Raw genomic sequence first — 16,463 nt, 5'->3', positions numbered from 1 at the left:
GTCCATATTGATCGGCTGAACAAGGCTTGGTATCGTTGAGGCGGTATTTCCGGACAATCGTGACGTATCGTGTGTTTGTGCAATGTATTAACAATGGATGTAATCGCTAGATGAAGGTATAGCGTGGAGAAAAAAATGTACGGAGGGGACGATGGGTATGGTGACAACCCTGGAGGTGGGGCATACATCCCGCCCCGCAGTGACACTCAGCGAGCTGTAGAGATAGCCTGCCGGATACCAAGGATCAATTCACTTGCCTCCTCCAGAGTTCTTGAGACCCTTGCAGGGTCTTTTTCGTACACCCTGTGGCCCTATAGACACCTGAGGTTGAGTGCGCAATGTCTTCACGATCTGACCTAGCCAGCTCATTCATGGAGAAAGTTGAACACCCTGGAGCGTAGACCTTAGGCTATCTGATTTGCATGTTTCTATGTTAATGTAGGCTGCAGGCCTGATCGATCTTTTCCTTGTATGAGGTGTAGCGCTGTTGTCCGTGACTGCGCGACTTCCACATTCACGTAGCGGTGTCACCGCGGGTCGTAGAACATGTACTCGCGAGGAAAGAGCACCCTTGCTGGTCACTCTCACTTCACCTGGGATGCTCACTTCTTAAGGCAGTCACCGCGGAATACAGCCCCACAAGACGAATAAAGCTCCTCGCTTACAACAGAGCTTCCTTCTTCCTCTACCAACACACGACACCTTAACAACAGCCAGACACTCGCAAGAACAACATGCCTTCCTTCCTTGACGGCTACAACGCTTCGGTCTTGGCGATTCCAGCCTACCTCATCCGTATGTACAAGCTGTCCTTGAGAGATTACGTTCGATCGGTAGTTTAACCTAGCTTCTCCATGTTCAGTCTCGTTCCTGCCTCACGCTCTCGCTGTGGGTGTCGCTACTCGGGGCAACCTCCTCGAGTGGGACAACCGAAGCCCGCGCTCCAACGACATGAAGGCCGAGCTCAAGAAGCGCCTGCCCGCTGAGACCTACGCCAAGTACGAACGTATGGAGGCCTGCCATGCCAACGGGATGGAGGTGAGATTTGGATCGACCCTTGTTGACATGGCTGTCAGACTAACAGTAACAGAACCTTCCTCTCTTCATGGGCGCCGTCATCCTCGGTAACATGGCTGGCCTGCCGCAGGGCGAGCTCGCTTCGTTCAGCGCTTCGTTCCTAGCTGTCAGGGTCGCCTACACTGCTGCCTACATCACCACTTCGACTCAGGCGCCTACACTTGTTCGCAGTGGCCTTTGGATTGCAAGCGTCTCGCTGTGCTTCCGCACTATCATCCGGGCTGCCGGAGCCATGGCCACCGAGGTCTAGGTTCGCGGATGGAGTCAGGGTAGTCGAGGTACTCGAGCGACAAGCTAGATGAACGACCGGAGCAGAAGACGGATGCGGGTGACGAGGATACGGCGAAATTAGCTGATACGACATCAATGTCAATGCTACCTTGCAATAACCATGTGTCCACTCGATGATGTGATGTTGTTCTCTTGGAAGTATTGATGCCTAAACCAGGAGAATGTGCCTCGACTTACTGATGTTGAGGGGCCATACCGTCCCGTTGCTAGACTTCAAGGTGTTCTGGGTGGTCCGCGTCCCTCGGTCACCCTGAAAGACAATCGCATGCGCATTGATCAATGCGACCCAGATATCTCACGAACTACACGTCGCGTTGGTCAGACGTCAGTATACAGCGGTTGCCCAGTCAGTAGTGCGGATAGGTGTGGGTCCTGGAGCTCACGCAATCCCGGGGCAGCTGATCGCCCAACCGAACATAAATGGGTGCCTTGGGTTCCACATCCGGCCTTCAGGAGAGCCAAAACGTGTCAAGTTCTTAGTAGCGATCATAAGAAGCGTTCCAAATAAAGGAATAGCTGAAAGCAAGAAGCCTCTCACCGCAACTCCTTCAACAAAACGACGATAAGCGATCGCCGCCCTTGTCACGTGTCCGTGGCACTTGCCAGCTTACGAACAGTGCCCAGACTTCGCCGCGCTTTCCACCACATCTCTTCAACGCAGCCCTTCCTGTGCATCGTTTAGAGTACATCACATCCACCCGCCCCATCCCCGAATACCACCGACTCTCTTGAACCTGTCCGTAAGTCAATCGCTGCTGCATTGTTTTTTCTGCGTTTGCTTTGCCCAACCCGTAGCCGGCGCCTGGCCAGCTCCCTCGTGGCCTCGAGTCGACTCCGCAACGGGCGCTCAACATGGCTGCGCCGGCCATGCGACTCCCGTCACCGTGCTCAATACCAGCCGATAAGGCCACGATACTCTCCTCAACCCTCTTCTGACAACTAGTGTCGCAGGTTCGAGAGTCTATACACCGCCTCCCAACTCACCCGCCCTACACTACCACACACACCCACCGCAATCATGGGTCTCACATTTTCGAAGCTGTTCGATAAGCTATGGGGAAAGAAGGAGATGCGCATTCTCATGGTCGGTCTTGACGCTGCCGGAAAGACCACCATTCTCTACAAGCTCAAGCTCGGTGAAATCGTCACCACCATCCCCACCATCGGTACGTCGCGATGTGCAGCATGAGCTCAATCAGGACAATGCGCTGATTCTTCGACCTACAGGTTTCAACGTCGAGACCGTCGAGTACAAGAACATTCAGTTCACCGTGTGGGATGTCGGCGGTCAGGACAAGATCCGTCCTCTGTGGAGGCATTACTTCCAGAACACCCAGGGTATCATCTTCGTCGTTGACAGCAACGATCGCGACCGTGTTGTTGAGGCGCGTGAGGAGCTCCAGCGCATGTTGAACGAGGACGAGCTGCGGGACGCTCTCCTCCTTGTCTTTGCCAACAAGCAGGATTTGCCTGTAGGTTTCAACCGCCGTGAGCACAAATGTCCAAACGACTAACAATGCGTCAGAACGCCATGAACGCCGCTGAGATCACCGACAAGCTTGGTCTTCACAGCCTCCGACAACGTGCCTGGGTATGTTCCGGGTCCCCCCTGCTTCAAACGCCCGTCAGCTAACCCCCTGTAGTACATCCAGTCGACTTGCGCTACCTCCGGTGACGGTCTCTACGAGGGTCTCGAGTGGTTGAGCAACTCTCTCCGCAAGGCCGGTCACAACTAAGTTCGGCGAGCGCGAACCGTCACATAGCGAGTCACGAAAATGCCAACCGTCTGCTAGCACAGACCTCTTATAACGAACGCACGCCCCATCGTTGTGGCAGAGCCCAGCCATGACGCATCTTTACAAAACCACGGACCCATGAAATGTATTTGCATCGGTGTCAAATGTCAGATCGGATGGTGGAGCGGAGACACATGGTTTCTCTTCTCTTTTCGCCATTGGAGTTTGTGTGAAGTACTATGACATTTCGTTTCTGGGATTGTTGGGAAATCAGTTCTCTGGTTACTTTACGTGGTACTATCAAATTTGAGTCTCTTCTTACTAGCTGCTGTCTTGACTGCATGTGTGTGGTGACCCGAGAAGTTGTTCAGAACTGTTCATTGCTCTATTCACATGTAGGGCTACATTGCGCAAATCGTAATACATGCCAGAACGCCAATCATCCCCTCCCAGACCCCTCACGCTACCCATGCAAGGCGATAAATGTTGATAGCTTGCTGATGTGGTGTTCCATGTCAAATGGCGCCCATTTCGTTACTTAAGTGGAATACTCTTGTCGCTCAAGACGCGGGTGCAGCCTGCTGCCCACCTGCCTCCTTGGCTGCCGTGATTGGCGGAAGCAGACCCTTCTCAGCCCAGAGGTCGACCAGCGGCTGCATGGGCTCGATTTCCTTGTCGCCGATCAAGTTGAACAGCTTGCCGACGTTGATGAAATGGATGAAACACGTGTTGAGCTCCTTGTACGCACTCACGTTCCAGAACGGGTCCAGCCAGTGGCCATGGTAGATGTGTGCATAGCATCGCATCATCTGACGGTAGATACTCTTGATGTCGCCCTCGAAAGTCTCAGGGAAGCCAGACGACTTGCCGAGCCACTCGCGCCCGGCGAGTTGGGACATGGAGGCATTGGAACTGGTTGGGCCGAGAGGCTGTGGCGTCGAGGTTGGTGTCATGGAACCAGAAGCGTAGGTTGATGCTCCGATAGAGATGGCTGTGGTGTCTGTGGGGAAGATGTTCGGGTCATTGATCTTGCCCACGATCCACTTTTGTACGAGGTTGATGTACTGGATTGCGGGGATCTTGATGGGCTTCTTGTTGTTGTCCAGCCAGGTGTATGTGTGGCCACTAGCAGACATGGTAGGGCAGGTATCTGGGTTGCAGACAGGCTTGCCTGTCCGGTCGTCTGTTACCTTGATGATTTCAATCATTTGCTCGAGTAGCCTGTACTGCTCGACAACTGGTCACATGCTTAGCGATATCGGGGCATTGGAAAGTATAAACGTACCTTGATGTGCAAGCCATTCGCCCTCTTCGACTAGCTTCGGCTTCGCAGCCAAAGTCATAAAGTTACCCTTGACGATCAAGTTGGAGTACTCTTCGCGGAAGAAGAAAGGCGGTCTGCGGGAGCCAGACGGCACGGACCCGTCCGACGGAGCACCTTGGCTTTCGAACGACATGGCAGAGGATAGAGCTGGAGAATGGGGCATAGGCGGTTGGCCTGGAGGTTGTTGGTTTGTTGGTGAAGCCGAGTATGGAGTGGTTGGCGACGCGGAGCCACCTTTGCCCTGCTGCTGTTGGCCCTTGTTGGATCGACCAGCCAATCCTTGGCGACTATCGGTGAAGTTGTTAGAATGAGGAAAAGACAACTTCAGGCTCCGACGGACGCAAGTTATAACACGATAAGACGGCAGGGAGATGCCGAAAAGTGGTGCATATCAGAAAGTGAAATCGTGAGACGACATGCAGCAAATGCCTGAATGTTTCAGGCCGTGGACTGGGGGTGGGAGGCGCGAGCATTTGAGGAAGGGGAGCATGTGCCAAGCAACTTACACGTTTGCGAAAAAAGAGGCCATGATTTGCGGATTCGTGGAATTTAGTGTGGGGGGTACGGGGCGGATACGTCCAATGCACCTAGAGAGGCCGGCTTATGAAGGTATGCAAGAGGATTGAGGGGGAGGATGTTGGTGATACGTCTCGAGCGGGCACGCTTTTTGGGCCCACTCTCCTAAGGGCTGCATCGAGAAGGGGCGGCACGCTAGGCTGGATTGGGATAGCGCGATTCTCATGGGTTACTGGTCGCAACTTTGTTCATCGCGGCCATCAATCGGTGCGCGTACCTTTACCGCATCTATCTCGTCAATTTACTCGCAACTCTAGGTCTACGGTCGCGTCGCTGTCTTGAAGAGTCTGGATACGATACCAACAGAGGCACCAGCAAACCACCAACCGCGACCATGTCCGACGCGGGCCAGCTCTCCGACGAAGAAGTCAATGGCCAGGCCACTCCTGCTCAGAATGCCGACGATGGCACGCCGCTAAACACTGTGGAGGACAACGGTCTCGAGGATGATGAAGATGACCTGTTTGGCGACGGAGACGGCGATGCAGGTGAAGATGCGCCAGCGTAGGTCGCGAAGAACCCAGCACCAGTATCAGACTGACGTGTTTAGTGAGCACCGAAAGCTTGATGATGCAGAGCTCGACTCAGGCGACGATGAGGGACGGGCAGATCGCGTCAGGGCACCAGAAGCTGTGGAGGAGGTCGAGCAACAGACATTTGCGTACATGGACGCCGACCTGGCGCGACACCCCGTTCCCGAGCCCACCGACAACGAGCTGTACCTTCTGAAAGTCCCGCGCTTCTTGTCCTTCGAAGACAAAGCATTCGATCACAAGACCTTCCAGCCGCCCACTACAGACCACCACTCCAAGCTCACCGCGTCCGAGCACTTCTCAGCCTACAACACCGCCATGACCACGGTCAGATGGCGACGCTCACCCTCGAACAACGCCGTCCTACAGTCCAATGCTCGGATTCTTAGGTGGTCAGACGGCTCCCTAACCCTTCAACTTGCGACCGACCCCACAACCCAGTACGACATCGATGCGAACACACTAGCCCCACCGCAAGTCAACCCCAAGATTCCCACTCCAACGGCTGTCAGAGACGAGAAGAATGGCAAGACAAGCGCGAAGAAGGAGAGCTACACATACCTGGTTGCGCCGTACGAGGAAGCGAACGTTATGCGCGTCACGAACAAGCTCACGGCATCCCTCAACGTCGTACCCACATCGAACACGAAAGACGCTGCTCTGGAAAAGCTGCAAAACGACCTTGCCAAGGTCGCAGCAAAGGGCCGAGACGATGCCGACCAAGCCATATCCTTCATCAACGTGGACGAAGACCCCGAGCTCCGCCGACAGCGTGAGGAAGCTACATTCAAGGAGAAGCAGAGGCAATTGCGCGCCCGCGAGAAGCACGAAGCGCGCCAGGCAGAGCGTGCAAACCGCACCATGGGCCGCACCGGCGGTCGCGCATCAGGAGGTCTTGACATTGACGGATTGGAAGATCGCCCAGCTCGGAAGAAGAACGCGCAGAAGGGTGGCTTACGGCGTGACTGGAGTGACGACGAGGACTACGGTGGCCCCAGGAGGAATCGCGAAGACGATTACGACGAGGAGGATGACTTCATCGCCGCTAGTGACGAGGAGCCGGAGATCGTGGACGACGACGACGATCCAGATGAGGGTATTGCGGCGAGTCCCAAGCGAGCACGGGGTGGTGTTGCTGCCGACGATGACGACGACGATGAGGTGGTTGTTAGCCGGACGAAGCGGAGACGCGTGGTTGACGATGATGAGGACGAAGAGTAGACTTCTGGAGATACGTTGCCTCTGAAGACAGTGCTATTGCAGCGCTCGGCGTCCAAAGTGACAGCTTGGATCCAAGGAATGCGAGGGGAGTAGGATATGGTGGATTACCGTCACAGTATGGTCGCGAGATGTATAAACAGGACTATTGGAGATTGGTTCATTTCCATCTACGATCATCAGCATAGCCAGGAGTTTGGGGTCCTCCATGCATCACTTGTATCATTTACATTATTGACAAAATACAAGGAATGGTATCATTCGGCATTGAACTCTCGTTGCAAGCTACACCATGGCGTGCAATACAGCTGATGCTTTCGTAGTTCTACCTTTGCTGGCCTTACGCAAGGTATCCCTACTATGGTATGCTAAGATAGTGCCAGGCTGTAAGTTCTGTCCGCTACCACACACTTCCTGGAATATCCGCTTATATCAGATAGTCGCTTGCCTAATACATACTAGTGTACTGCATACTCGATTCGTGTGCATGTATACTCATACCTACGTCTTTAAGTTGAGTCACTCCACCTTAGGGATAATTGTAGCGTTCAAATCAGCAGTCTTGTAACCCATCTCAAATACGTGCTCCTACACTCGGTCAACATGTCCACACAACAACCTCTCCGCCTGGGATGGATAGGCCTAGGATCCATGGGTCTAGCCATGGCAATCAACATCCAGAAACATCTGTCACAGAACAATCTACCACCACTGGAGTACTGGAACCGAACTCTCTCACGAGGTGACAGCCTGAAAGACATCGGAGGCACGCCCTGTCCATCAGTCGCAGAATTGGTTCAAAACTGCGATGTGATATTCATCTCCGTGAGTGCCTACCACACCCAGCATAAGCCCATCGTTTCACTAACAACCCACAGGTAAGCGACGACACAGCCCTCCAAACCATCACTTCCACCATCCTCTCCAGCGGCCCCCTAACCACCAAAACCATAATCGACACAACAACCGTCCACCCCACCACCACATCAACCATAACAGCACAGTTCACTTCCTCCGGCGCATCCTACATCGCGGCCCCCGTCTTCGGCGCCACACCCCTCGCCCAAGCCGGTCGTTTGCTGATGGCTATCGCGGGCCCCGCATCTGCCATCACCCCCATCCTGCCCTTCTTGGAAAACGTAATCGCGCGTGCGGTGATTAGAGTGGCTGAAGAACCATCTCAGGCGCTGCTGCTGAAAACAACAAGCAATTTCATAACCGCAGGTCTCATGCTTCTCCTCAGCGAAGCCCACGTGTTGGCTTCTAAAACCGGGTTGCCTGCCTCTGTCCTCGAATCTTTAATCGAAGAGAACTTCGGTGCGTACGCACACGGCGTGTCGAAGCGGTTAACGAGTGGAAGTTACTTCCCCGCGGAGGGCCAGGCGCCGTCTTCGGGGTTGGAGCTTGGGATCAAGGATGTGGGTCATGGGGTTAGTCTTGCGAGGGAGAACGGGATGAGGCTGGGGATTGGGGAGATGTATCTGGAGGCTGCGGAGGAGGCGAGGGCGTATGGGGAGGAGAGGGGGAGGAGGTGTGATAGTAGTGCTGTTTTTGGGGTGGTGAGAAAGAGGGCTGGGTTGGGGTTTGAGACGGATGAAGTAAAGGAGCGGGACGCGGAGATAGAGAAGAGGGAATGAAGTAATGGGGTGTTGAGTGGATGGCTTGTGATACTATGAACCTGGTGTTTTGAATGAGTGATGATGAATTGATGTACCCGGAGAACATAACAAGTTTACGCGTTGATGGACAAGATTAGTTGGTGTGGAAGTACCAAGCGTTAGAAGGCTGGCAAGGCGTACGCAAGGTCGTCATTGCAGAAGTAGAGGCAGAACGACAAGCTGCGGAAAAGAGGGGGGAGTGCTTACTTCAAAGAGGGAGATTCGTGATTGCGTCAAGTCCAAAGCATGAACAACATAATTGAGATCTATTTTCAAGCGAGCTACCATTTCTGGTCTATGCAAAGATGCGTGAACAAAGCCTGTCTATACCCAGCACATCTACCATACTTTACTGCGCACCGCTTTCCGCAGCTTGTCGTTCTGCCTCTACTTCTGCAATGACGACCTTGCGTACGCCTTGCCAGCCTTCTGACCTCTTGACATGGCTGACTCTTCGCGGCTTGTCCTCAAGTCCCTTGAACTCAACTGGCAATACCTTCTCTTGGAAGTACTCCTTCTGCTCTGGCAGCGCGAGTTCGACCGCATTCGCAAACTTGGCTGGGTGTGCTGTTGCGAGCGCAATGTGGTGTGTGGATGGAGGCTTGGATACCTCAGCTGAGCGGAGTGCTGCTGCGATACCGATGGCGGAGTGTGGGTCGAGGACGTAGCTCTTCGATGACTCTGCGTTGAAGACGTATTTGATCATCTCGAGGGTCTCCTCGTCGCTGACGCGATATGAGGCGAAATCGGACTGTGCTGCTTCGAGGATCTGCTTGTCGACCGCGAAGCCGCCGTTCGTCTTCAGGTCGTTGAGCCAATTCCGTACATGGTCGCCGGCTTGGCTCCTTCGTTGCGATACGGCGTCTGAGTTTGAGCTGTACACGTCGTATGACAGGAACCAGAGCAATCGCTCGAAGTTGGACGAGACGAGGATGTCCATGGCTGGACTCAGCGTCTCTTTGACTCCGCTCTCGTGCGCCTTGGCGCCATCCTCGGGGATACCACCCTCAGCCTGCTTTCCATGTACAGGGTTCTTCTCGTACTTTCCAGTCTCCCAGAAGCGGTGTAGAATATCGTTCGCGTTTGTGGCGATGACCAGCTTCTCGGCTGGCAGGCCCATGCGCTTCGCGAAGAAGCCGGCGAGGATGTCGCCAAAGTTGCCTGTGGGCACGACGAAGCGGACGGTGGAGGCGGGGAGGAAGGACTCCTGCTTGATGAGGTCGAAGTACGAATAGAAGAAATAGGTGATCTGCGCGAGGATACGGGCCCAGTTGATCGAGTTGACGGCGGCGAGGCGGTGCGTCTTGTTGATCTCGGGGTCGGCGAAGAGGGCTTTGACGAAGTCCTGGGCATGTCAGTTGTGTCTGGGGCTATGATGGACGATGCGCCTACCTGGCAATCGTCGAATGTGCCGTCAACTGCCAAGTTGTGCACGTTGGCGTCCATGACGGTCGTCATCTGCGCCTCCTGGATCGGGCTGACCTTGCCATGCGGGTGCATGATGAAGACGGACACATCCTTCTTTCCGCGCAGGCCGTAGATGGCGGCTGAGCCGGTATCACCACTTGTTGCGCCAATGACGGTCAAATGCTCCCTGTCGCGTCCGGTCTTGCCCTGATTCTTGCGCACGAGGAAGTACTCGAAGAGGTTGCCGAGGAATTGCAGCGCGACATCCTTGAAGGCGAAGGTAGGGCCGTGGAACAATTCCAGCAGATGTATGTTCTTCTCCTTGTCGAGTGTGACGGTGGGTACGACGTCCTGTGCGCGGAATGTGGAGTAGCTGCGGTGGATGATGTCCTTCAGGTCTGCGGCCGGGATCTCAGACGGGGAGATGTATAGGGAGAAGATCTCGAAAGCGAGGTCTGCGAAGGAGAGGTTCTTCCACTTTGACGCCCAGTCGTCGGGCAGCGTAGGGATTTCTTCGGGGATGAAGAGGCCGCCGTCGGAAGCGAGGCCCTTGAGGACGACTTCCTCGAAGGAGAACTATGCCCTGTTAGCAACCGTCTGAGCGCATCCTCGCCGGGTCGCTCTCACGTCATAGGATCCTCCCCGGGTACTCAGGTACCGCTGCGATGCTGTGTGTGAGGACATTATGTGTAATACCAATCAACGATCTAGCGAAATGCAAAGCAAAAAAGTGTAATTGGTGACGGCTGTCGTGTATATCCCAAAGGCGATGTGAAGTAATGGTCCCCGTGGGGAAAAATGTTGTGATGACTCCGGGATCGCAGTTGAGTCAAGGGACCGCGTCTCGCCCTGTCAAATTCCGGATCGCCTGCACGCGTCGACTAGGCCGCTGCATGATTAGCATTGGCGTCGCCGTAGTCTGATTGACGATTGTCTACGAACGGAAAATCACTGCGAAGGCCTTTGTGTTTCATTGAATGCAATTGCGTTCGTCCTGCTGCCCCGCCACACGCACGAGTCCAACCCCGCCATGCGCTGTGCCTGCATCAATGGCGATGTCGGCGCCAACGAATGACACCATCGGCGAAGGCTCAACCTATACGGTGCGTTGCATTTGTAAGGTGATTGATCGCTATTCCGTCAGAGTCAAATCGAATTTCAATGCTTTGCTTGCATGAAGCTCCCGAGGTCGTTTTCTTGAGGTGCACGCATACCTAGGTACTTGTCGCATCACCCATCCGAGGTGACGCCGTCCGACGACAAAAGAATTCAAGGGTGAGTAAAGTGCCGACAGATACACCTCGAAACCTATGTAGTCACCATAACGCTGTTACAATGTGGCTCTGGTGCGGCCTCCATGGCCATTATATGCATGAAACAGCATGATCTCAACCTCCATTCACACCAATTCCTGGACTACTACGCCCATAGAACCTGCCGACATGTGAGATGCCAGATCACTGTTCATACTAGGACATTACATCGCTCGAGCAACTCGGAAAAACAAGCGGAACACGATGGAAATCGCGCGAATAGCAGCGGGCCCCTTCAGCTAGCGACAACAGCGCAGGAAGCTTTGCTCGACCAGACACACGCCGGAAACTGTCGATCGAGTACATCCTCAAACTATCGAGCCGCGACAGATCACTAAGCCCAACGAGCCTCGGACAAAGAATGACGCCTCCTGATTCCACGCACCCGCCACCAGTAGGTATCCCCAACGAACTACCCTCTTATGCCGCGACAACCTATATACCCCTACTCAGCTCAACCGAGCGAGAGGACTACAATAGACCCCCGGAGCAAATATGGCGGCTTCTACTGCACCCAGTCAGGTACAGATCTGAAATAAGCTACGACAGCCTACCAAAACCTGCTCGAACCGGTCAAGTGTGGAGACTACAACGAGATCCTCGCGCAAGCACGGCGACTTGTACGGCACCCAGGCAGCTACAACAGCTTACGAGATGCTCAACGTTCGCGGGCGAGGGGGCTACAGGACCACTTCGGCGCAAGCAAGATGGCTCTTACTCGACCCAGGCAGTTACGACAGCTTACAACACCCCTGCTCGACCCGGTCAAGCGAGGAGACTACAACAAGATCCAGACGCAAGAACGGCGACTTATACTGCACCCAGGCAGCTACAGCAGAACTGGAACAAGGCGCAAAGCTTGATGAGAACTGTCGAAGCAAGAATACTACAAGAGGACTGTGCCGTAAGGACGACGGCTCATATGCAAGCCGGGACACTACAACAATGATCTTTTCCTCAGGCCACCAGCAAGCTGGAAGACCCGATGAAAAGCACCTAAGCGGCATTTAAGCCGACAAAGGAGGAGCAGTTGCTTGTTGGCACGTTCGCTCCAGGAGTTCATGTCAAAGACAATCCCTCTTTACTTCCCGAAGGCGGTTTTGAGTCCGTCACTTCGTTGAAACTGGCTGTAAACCTGTGTTTCCTTGAGCGGTTGGCTTTGTCCCGACTCGTAGTGGCATTGAAGCCGACTCTCAGCGGCATTGAAGCCGACTGGGGTAAAATCTAAGTGGCGCCTTGCGGTACCAGCTGTGTCAGTAGTAAAGGCGGTTGCAAGCCCTATACACCACGCTGGAAGCGAAGGAGGCGTTCAATATGTGTAAAGTAGCCTACATGTTTGCTGCATACATTGGCTTATCATGTCTTGTAGGATTAATCAAAGCAGAGCAGGGGTCACCTCAGCGTACGTTTGGGTTGAAGAACTGTCGGTAAAAATATATCGGATACCTCAAGCCTCTACTTCATTGTAGGCTGCTCAATATGTCTTGGGGCAATTTTCTCTTGTCGCGACTCATCGTTTGCATTCTTTATGCTAATAGTAACACACGAAAAGACTGGATGGCGGGAAGTTCAAGGATGTACCTCTTAGAATAGCCGAAGTGGTGTCAAGATCTCTAGCAAATCTGCTCAGCTGGACGTATACATCGGCTTAATATTTCCCATTCTCTGCGTTCATGATGGAGCCGGTAGCAGTTCAATATGTTTTGTAGGCCATGAACGCAAAGTCAAAGTACTGCGAAGTCTCCGGGCTCCACTATCCGATGAGAGAAAAGTCAACCTGGTTCACGGTCCATGAAGAGGTCCCGTGCATCTTGGAGTGGGGCTAAGAATGAGATCAGATGCGCCAGGCAGTCCATCACGCTGGATATCGGCCAGATCCAGGATAGTCGTTGACGTAAAGACGTCCGGGCTACATGGTGGTTGCTGTGTACATAGAAGTGCGTGATATCCAATGTTTAAATTACGAGACACCTAGGAGGTACACAGTGTGTTCTGTATGAACACTCCGTTAGAGCAAGGCATGATGTATACGTCTGGGGTACAGTTCTATAGCAACAAACGCGTAGAGCTACAAGTTGCTTCTTCGTAATCTCAGAGCCAGTGACGGCACTCGCAGATGGATCAAGGGAACTGCTGCCTCACATATCGTCGGCGAAGCAGACGAATAAAGCCTAATACTCAGTTAATGGTAACTAGTAATGCGAGCACACCGAAGATGCGCTGGTATGAAAGTGCAGCGCGTCTTTGAACATAAAAGACGTCGCCCGCCTGCATACCTAGGTACCTAGGTACCGATGAACAGCACAAGATGAGGAATTTCGTTCTTCCAGAGTTACACAACTCGAGATAAAACCTAAACGTATTCACTACAACGCACTCATAAATGTCTCGACAGATTGAAGTGTTTACCTTTCACGTTGTGTTGCTGCGCTCGGCCAGTCGGCAGCACTCCGGCAGTCTAGTGGGGCCGGCAAAACGTCGGCGGCAGATTCTCGCCTGCCTGGGGCACAGACGTGCGAAAACCTCGCTTTCGGTCTGTGCCGCGCTAGCTCGCGCCAAGCCATCGTGTGCTTAAGTTGAGCGCTGCAGTCGGCCAGGAACTTGCTTCCCTTTCTTCTTTTCTACATGAGATCAGTTTGTCATCCCAAGTCCCCCTACGTTTTCAACTACTAACAGCAGTGCAGTACTTCATAGAATCTTTTCTAATAGTATGCATCCTCTTCTGAGTTACTCTTAGTAGCCACAGAATCTCCAACCTGGTTGATGACTATCAGCTTCGACATCCAAGAGTGAGGCTTTATGACTGCTTCGGCGGTCATGGCGATGATCTCAGCTGACTGGTAGTGTGCTTCGGCCACTCTGGAAAGCAGGATGTTGACAGCAATCTGACAGGCTTTATTTATTTTCATTGATCTTTTCTGGCTTGCCAGTTGGTCGAGGAAGATATCTAACAACTTTCCGCTACAGTTCTCAATATGCTGAGATTGAGTTGCAGTCTCACCATCACAACACCGACCCTGGGAGCTATTCGACGGTGGCAGCAATGCTTGGAAATCTATCAATCTATCGAATCCGGATCGCGCCTTCCGCTTCTCAACACCACCCGTACTTCTCATTTGCGATCCAGTCAATCTTGTCAGCAACCGGTCCGTCGTGTTCTGGAAACCACTGCAAGGCCGCGATGCTCTCTTGATCTCTCACAATGACCTTGACAGCCGGATCCAGCTTCTTTGCAGCTGCCAGCGCCGCTGGCGAAGGCGCCCACATCTCCACGTTCTCCATCTTCCATTTCTGCGCCTCCTGCTGGGCCATCGCCATGAGGGCCGCAATAGCAGCTTCGTGACTGTTGCTCTCAGATCCGCCGTTCATGCTACCCGAAGAGCCCTCAAAGCCATCGTCCTCGATGACCAGCCGTAGGATATGCAGGGTGTTGCCCTTGGCCTCAGCTGGGTTCTCGTTGTACCACATCCTTGTCCAGTAACACCAAACGCGCTTTCCCTTCTCCGTACCGACGACCGCGCCTTTGATCTCTGGCTTCTTGCCATGTAGCTCGTTACCTACGAATTCTTCACGCGCGTGGTGCCACTGGATCGTCTCGATGTTGGGAAGTATTGCGACTGCGGTGTTGCTGTCCTTTGGTCGCGACTCTAGACTTCGGCGGAGGGAGGCTTCGTCGATCTTGCATAGTTCCTCCAGATCGTCCGCGTACAGTGGTCGGGCCGTGGGTAAGTTGCTCGTGTCTTGAGAAGTGCTCGCAGGGATGGAAACATGTGAAGAAGTAAAAGATTCCCAGCCGAATTTCGCGTAGTATTCCTGTCTTTGTTAGCAATACATCGTCATAGAGTGTCAGAGCCACTAACCCTCCCGATGTCAGAGTATAGGATTGAGAACAGAGACTCCTGGCCATCTTCTGTCTGATATGTTCTCAAATTCTTCCCAAGCTCCGTTAGCATCCTGCTAGCATACGAAGTGCCCCCTTTCTTCCCGCGGAGAGGTTTTGGGCAGAATACACTGCCGACCCCATGACAAATGACCTCCTTGATTTCTCCGTTCTGCCACACGAGCGCCTTCTTCCGGATTGTTTCGCAGCTCGCTAGTGGTAGTCGGGTACCTTTTGGTAGTTTGGTGCCTGCATCTGGGTTCCAAGGGTCTTCTGACACAGTTTTGTCAGGGTCAGCTAGGATCCAGTATGAAATGCCGCCATCACGTGTCAGGTTTGTTTGCGAAAGTGTGGCCTCGCGACGAAAATATGCAGGTTTGGAAAGAGCACCGCGCCATTCGTTTGCGTTTGCGTTGAACTGTATCTGCTTTTCGGCTTCGGTAGGGTGAACGAGTTCTAGGTCAGGAGAGTCACCAGCCTTGAGGTTTTCGAGAATGGATGCGATGGCCATGTTGTAGTATTTTATGTAGGGTAGATGTATGTTCGATCTAATAGGTTGGCCTTTGGCGAAGATAGCTAGGGTCTTATATCCAGCTATCGACTACGCTTGTCGTAGGGCGTGACAGGTGTGGATTCGGTCCTGCTCAGCTGCAATCTTCCAGATCAAGTGGCAGTAACGACTCAGGAAAGAGTAAATAGCGGGTCCAAGTTACGTCGATTTCGCTGTAGGATGCGGATAGCTAAGGAAGAAGAGGAAGTTGGTACCTGTAGTTCTTTGTCTAGTCAAGGGCGCCCCGCGTTTTGGTGGCCCCATCCCGCCTTGAGCTCCGTGCGATCTTATAGCTGACTCCGTGTGTCCTCCAGGCATTCCGAGCCTACATCATGTTGCTCGCGGCCCGAGGTGTGCCGTGGCAAAGCGAGGGTTGGATGTCACAGCTTCCCACGGGTCATGTGCGCCTGTCCGATTCGCGAGCAGCTCGAGCCTTGCATGAGGCCAGGCAGTAAGGCGGGAGTTTGCATGTCATGGTCTCAAAAGCTTCGCGCGTCCATTGGCAGCATCACCAAGACCGATGGCAGACATTGCTTCTTCTCAGCCCTGTGCGACGCGCGCGCAGGCTCGTGATGATGCGGTTAGCGGCAGTTGGGCTAGCGGAGCCCTGGGGCCGGCCTGGAGCGAACTGCACGATCATCTGGGCGAGACGCCCATCTCCCGCCCTGAGAGCGGCGCAGCATCCTTTCACGACGACGCGCCATTTCTGTTTCGCTGAGCGCTGGCGGCACTGTAATGGCTTTTCATTGACATGCGCTGTTGTGGCACATAGCTACTGCCTTTGCTCTCTTACCTGGCTGGTGCCCTTGCCCGTTCCGCTGGCTCAGGGCTGGCCGCAATAGCTCCTCGATCTCCCAGCGGCCTGCACCCGCAACACTCAGGTCTCACTCCGCTGCGCTG

At 53.7% G+C, this 16,463-nt stretch overlaps 7 protein-coding genes across 7 annotated transcripts; 4 read left to right on the top strand and 3 right to left on the bottom strand.

Moving 5' to 3' along the window:
- Nucleotides 1–734: 734 nt before the first annotated feature.
- J4E79_005073 (uncharacterized protein) lies at nucleotides 735–1,327 on the top strand (the record flags this gene model as incomplete). Its single annotated transcript, XM_049353951.1, has 3 exons — nucleotides 735–795; nucleotides 863–1,038; nucleotides 1,091–1,327. 3 exons carry the CDS (start codon nucleotides 735–737, stop codon nucleotides 1,325–1,327), a joined length of 474 nt encoding a protein of 157 aa, XP_049211571.1.
- Nucleotides 1,328–2,386: 1,059 nt separating this feature from the next.
- On the top strand, nucleotides 2,387–3,104 carry J4E79_005072 (uncharacterized protein; the record flags this gene model as incomplete). Its single annotated transcript, XM_049353950.1, has 4 exons — nucleotides 2,387–2,534; nucleotides 2,596–2,840; nucleotides 2,894–2,959; nucleotides 3,012–3,104. 4 exons carry the CDS (start codon nucleotides 2,387–2,389, stop codon nucleotides 3,102–3,104), a joined length of 552 nt encoding a protein of 183 aa, XP_049211570.1.
- Nucleotides 3,105–3,664: 560 nt separating this feature from the next.
- J4E79_005071 (uncharacterized protein) lies at nucleotides 3,665–4,561 on the bottom strand (the record flags this gene model as incomplete). The annotated part of the gene is made up of 2 exons (XM_049353949.1): nucleotides 3,665–4,341; nucleotides 4,390–4,561. The coding sequence occupies 2 exons, from the start codon at nucleotides 4,559–4,561 to the stop codon at nucleotides 3,665–3,667; spliced, it is 849 nt and encodes a 282-aa protein (XP_049211569.1).
- Nucleotides 4,562–5,338: 777 nt separating this feature from the next.
- Nucleotides 5,339–6,758, top strand: J4E79_005070 (uncharacterized protein; the record flags this gene model as incomplete). Its single annotated transcript, XM_049353948.1, has 2 exons — nucleotides 5,339–5,508; nucleotides 5,555–6,758. The coding sequence occupies 2 exons, from the start codon at nucleotides 5,339–5,341 to the stop codon at nucleotides 6,756–6,758; spliced, it is 1,374 nt and encodes a 457-aa protein (XP_049211568.1).
- Nucleotides 6,759–7,358: 600 nt separating this feature from the next.
- Nucleotides 7,359–8,392, top strand: J4E79_005069 (uncharacterized protein; the record flags this gene model as incomplete). The annotated part of the gene is made up of 2 exons (XM_049353947.1): nucleotides 7,359–7,580; nucleotides 7,634–8,392. 2 exons carry the CDS (start codon nucleotides 7,359–7,361, stop codon nucleotides 8,390–8,392), a joined length of 981 nt encoding a protein of 326 aa, XP_049211567.1.
- Nucleotides 8,393–8,762: 370 nt separating this feature from the next.
- Nucleotides 8,763–10,504, bottom strand: J4E79_005068 (uncharacterized protein; the record flags this gene model as incomplete). The annotated part of the gene is made up of 3 exons (XM_049353946.1): nucleotides 8,763–9,758; nucleotides 9,806–10,396; nucleotides 10,448–10,504. 3 exons carry the CDS (start codon nucleotides 10,502–10,504, stop codon nucleotides 8,763–8,765), a joined length of 1,644 nt encoding a protein of 547 aa, XP_049211566.1.
- A 3,722-nt stretch (nucleotides 10,505–14,226) lies between these two features.
- Nucleotides 14,227–15,524, bottom strand: J4E79_005067 (uncharacterized protein; the record flags this gene model as incomplete). The annotated part of the gene is made up of 2 exons (XM_049353945.1): nucleotides 14,227–14,946; nucleotides 15,168–15,524. 2 exons carry the CDS (start codon nucleotides 15,522–15,524, stop codon nucleotides 14,227–14,229), a joined length of 1,077 nt encoding a protein of 358 aa, XP_049211565.1.
- Between the last annotated feature and the right edge of the window lie 939 nt (nucleotides 15,525–16,463).

Source organism: Alternaria viburni (genome assembly GCF_023758015.1).
Source record: "Alternaria viburni strain BMP 2772 chromosome Unknown scaffold_9, whole genome shotgun sequence".
Taxonomy (NCBI): domain Eukaryota; kingdom Fungi; phylum Ascomycota; class Dothideomycetes; order Pleosporales; family Pleosporaceae; genus Alternaria; species Alternaria viburni.
Note: the sequence above shows the minus strand (reverse complement) of the source record. Positions and strands in the feature narration are given on the sequence as shown.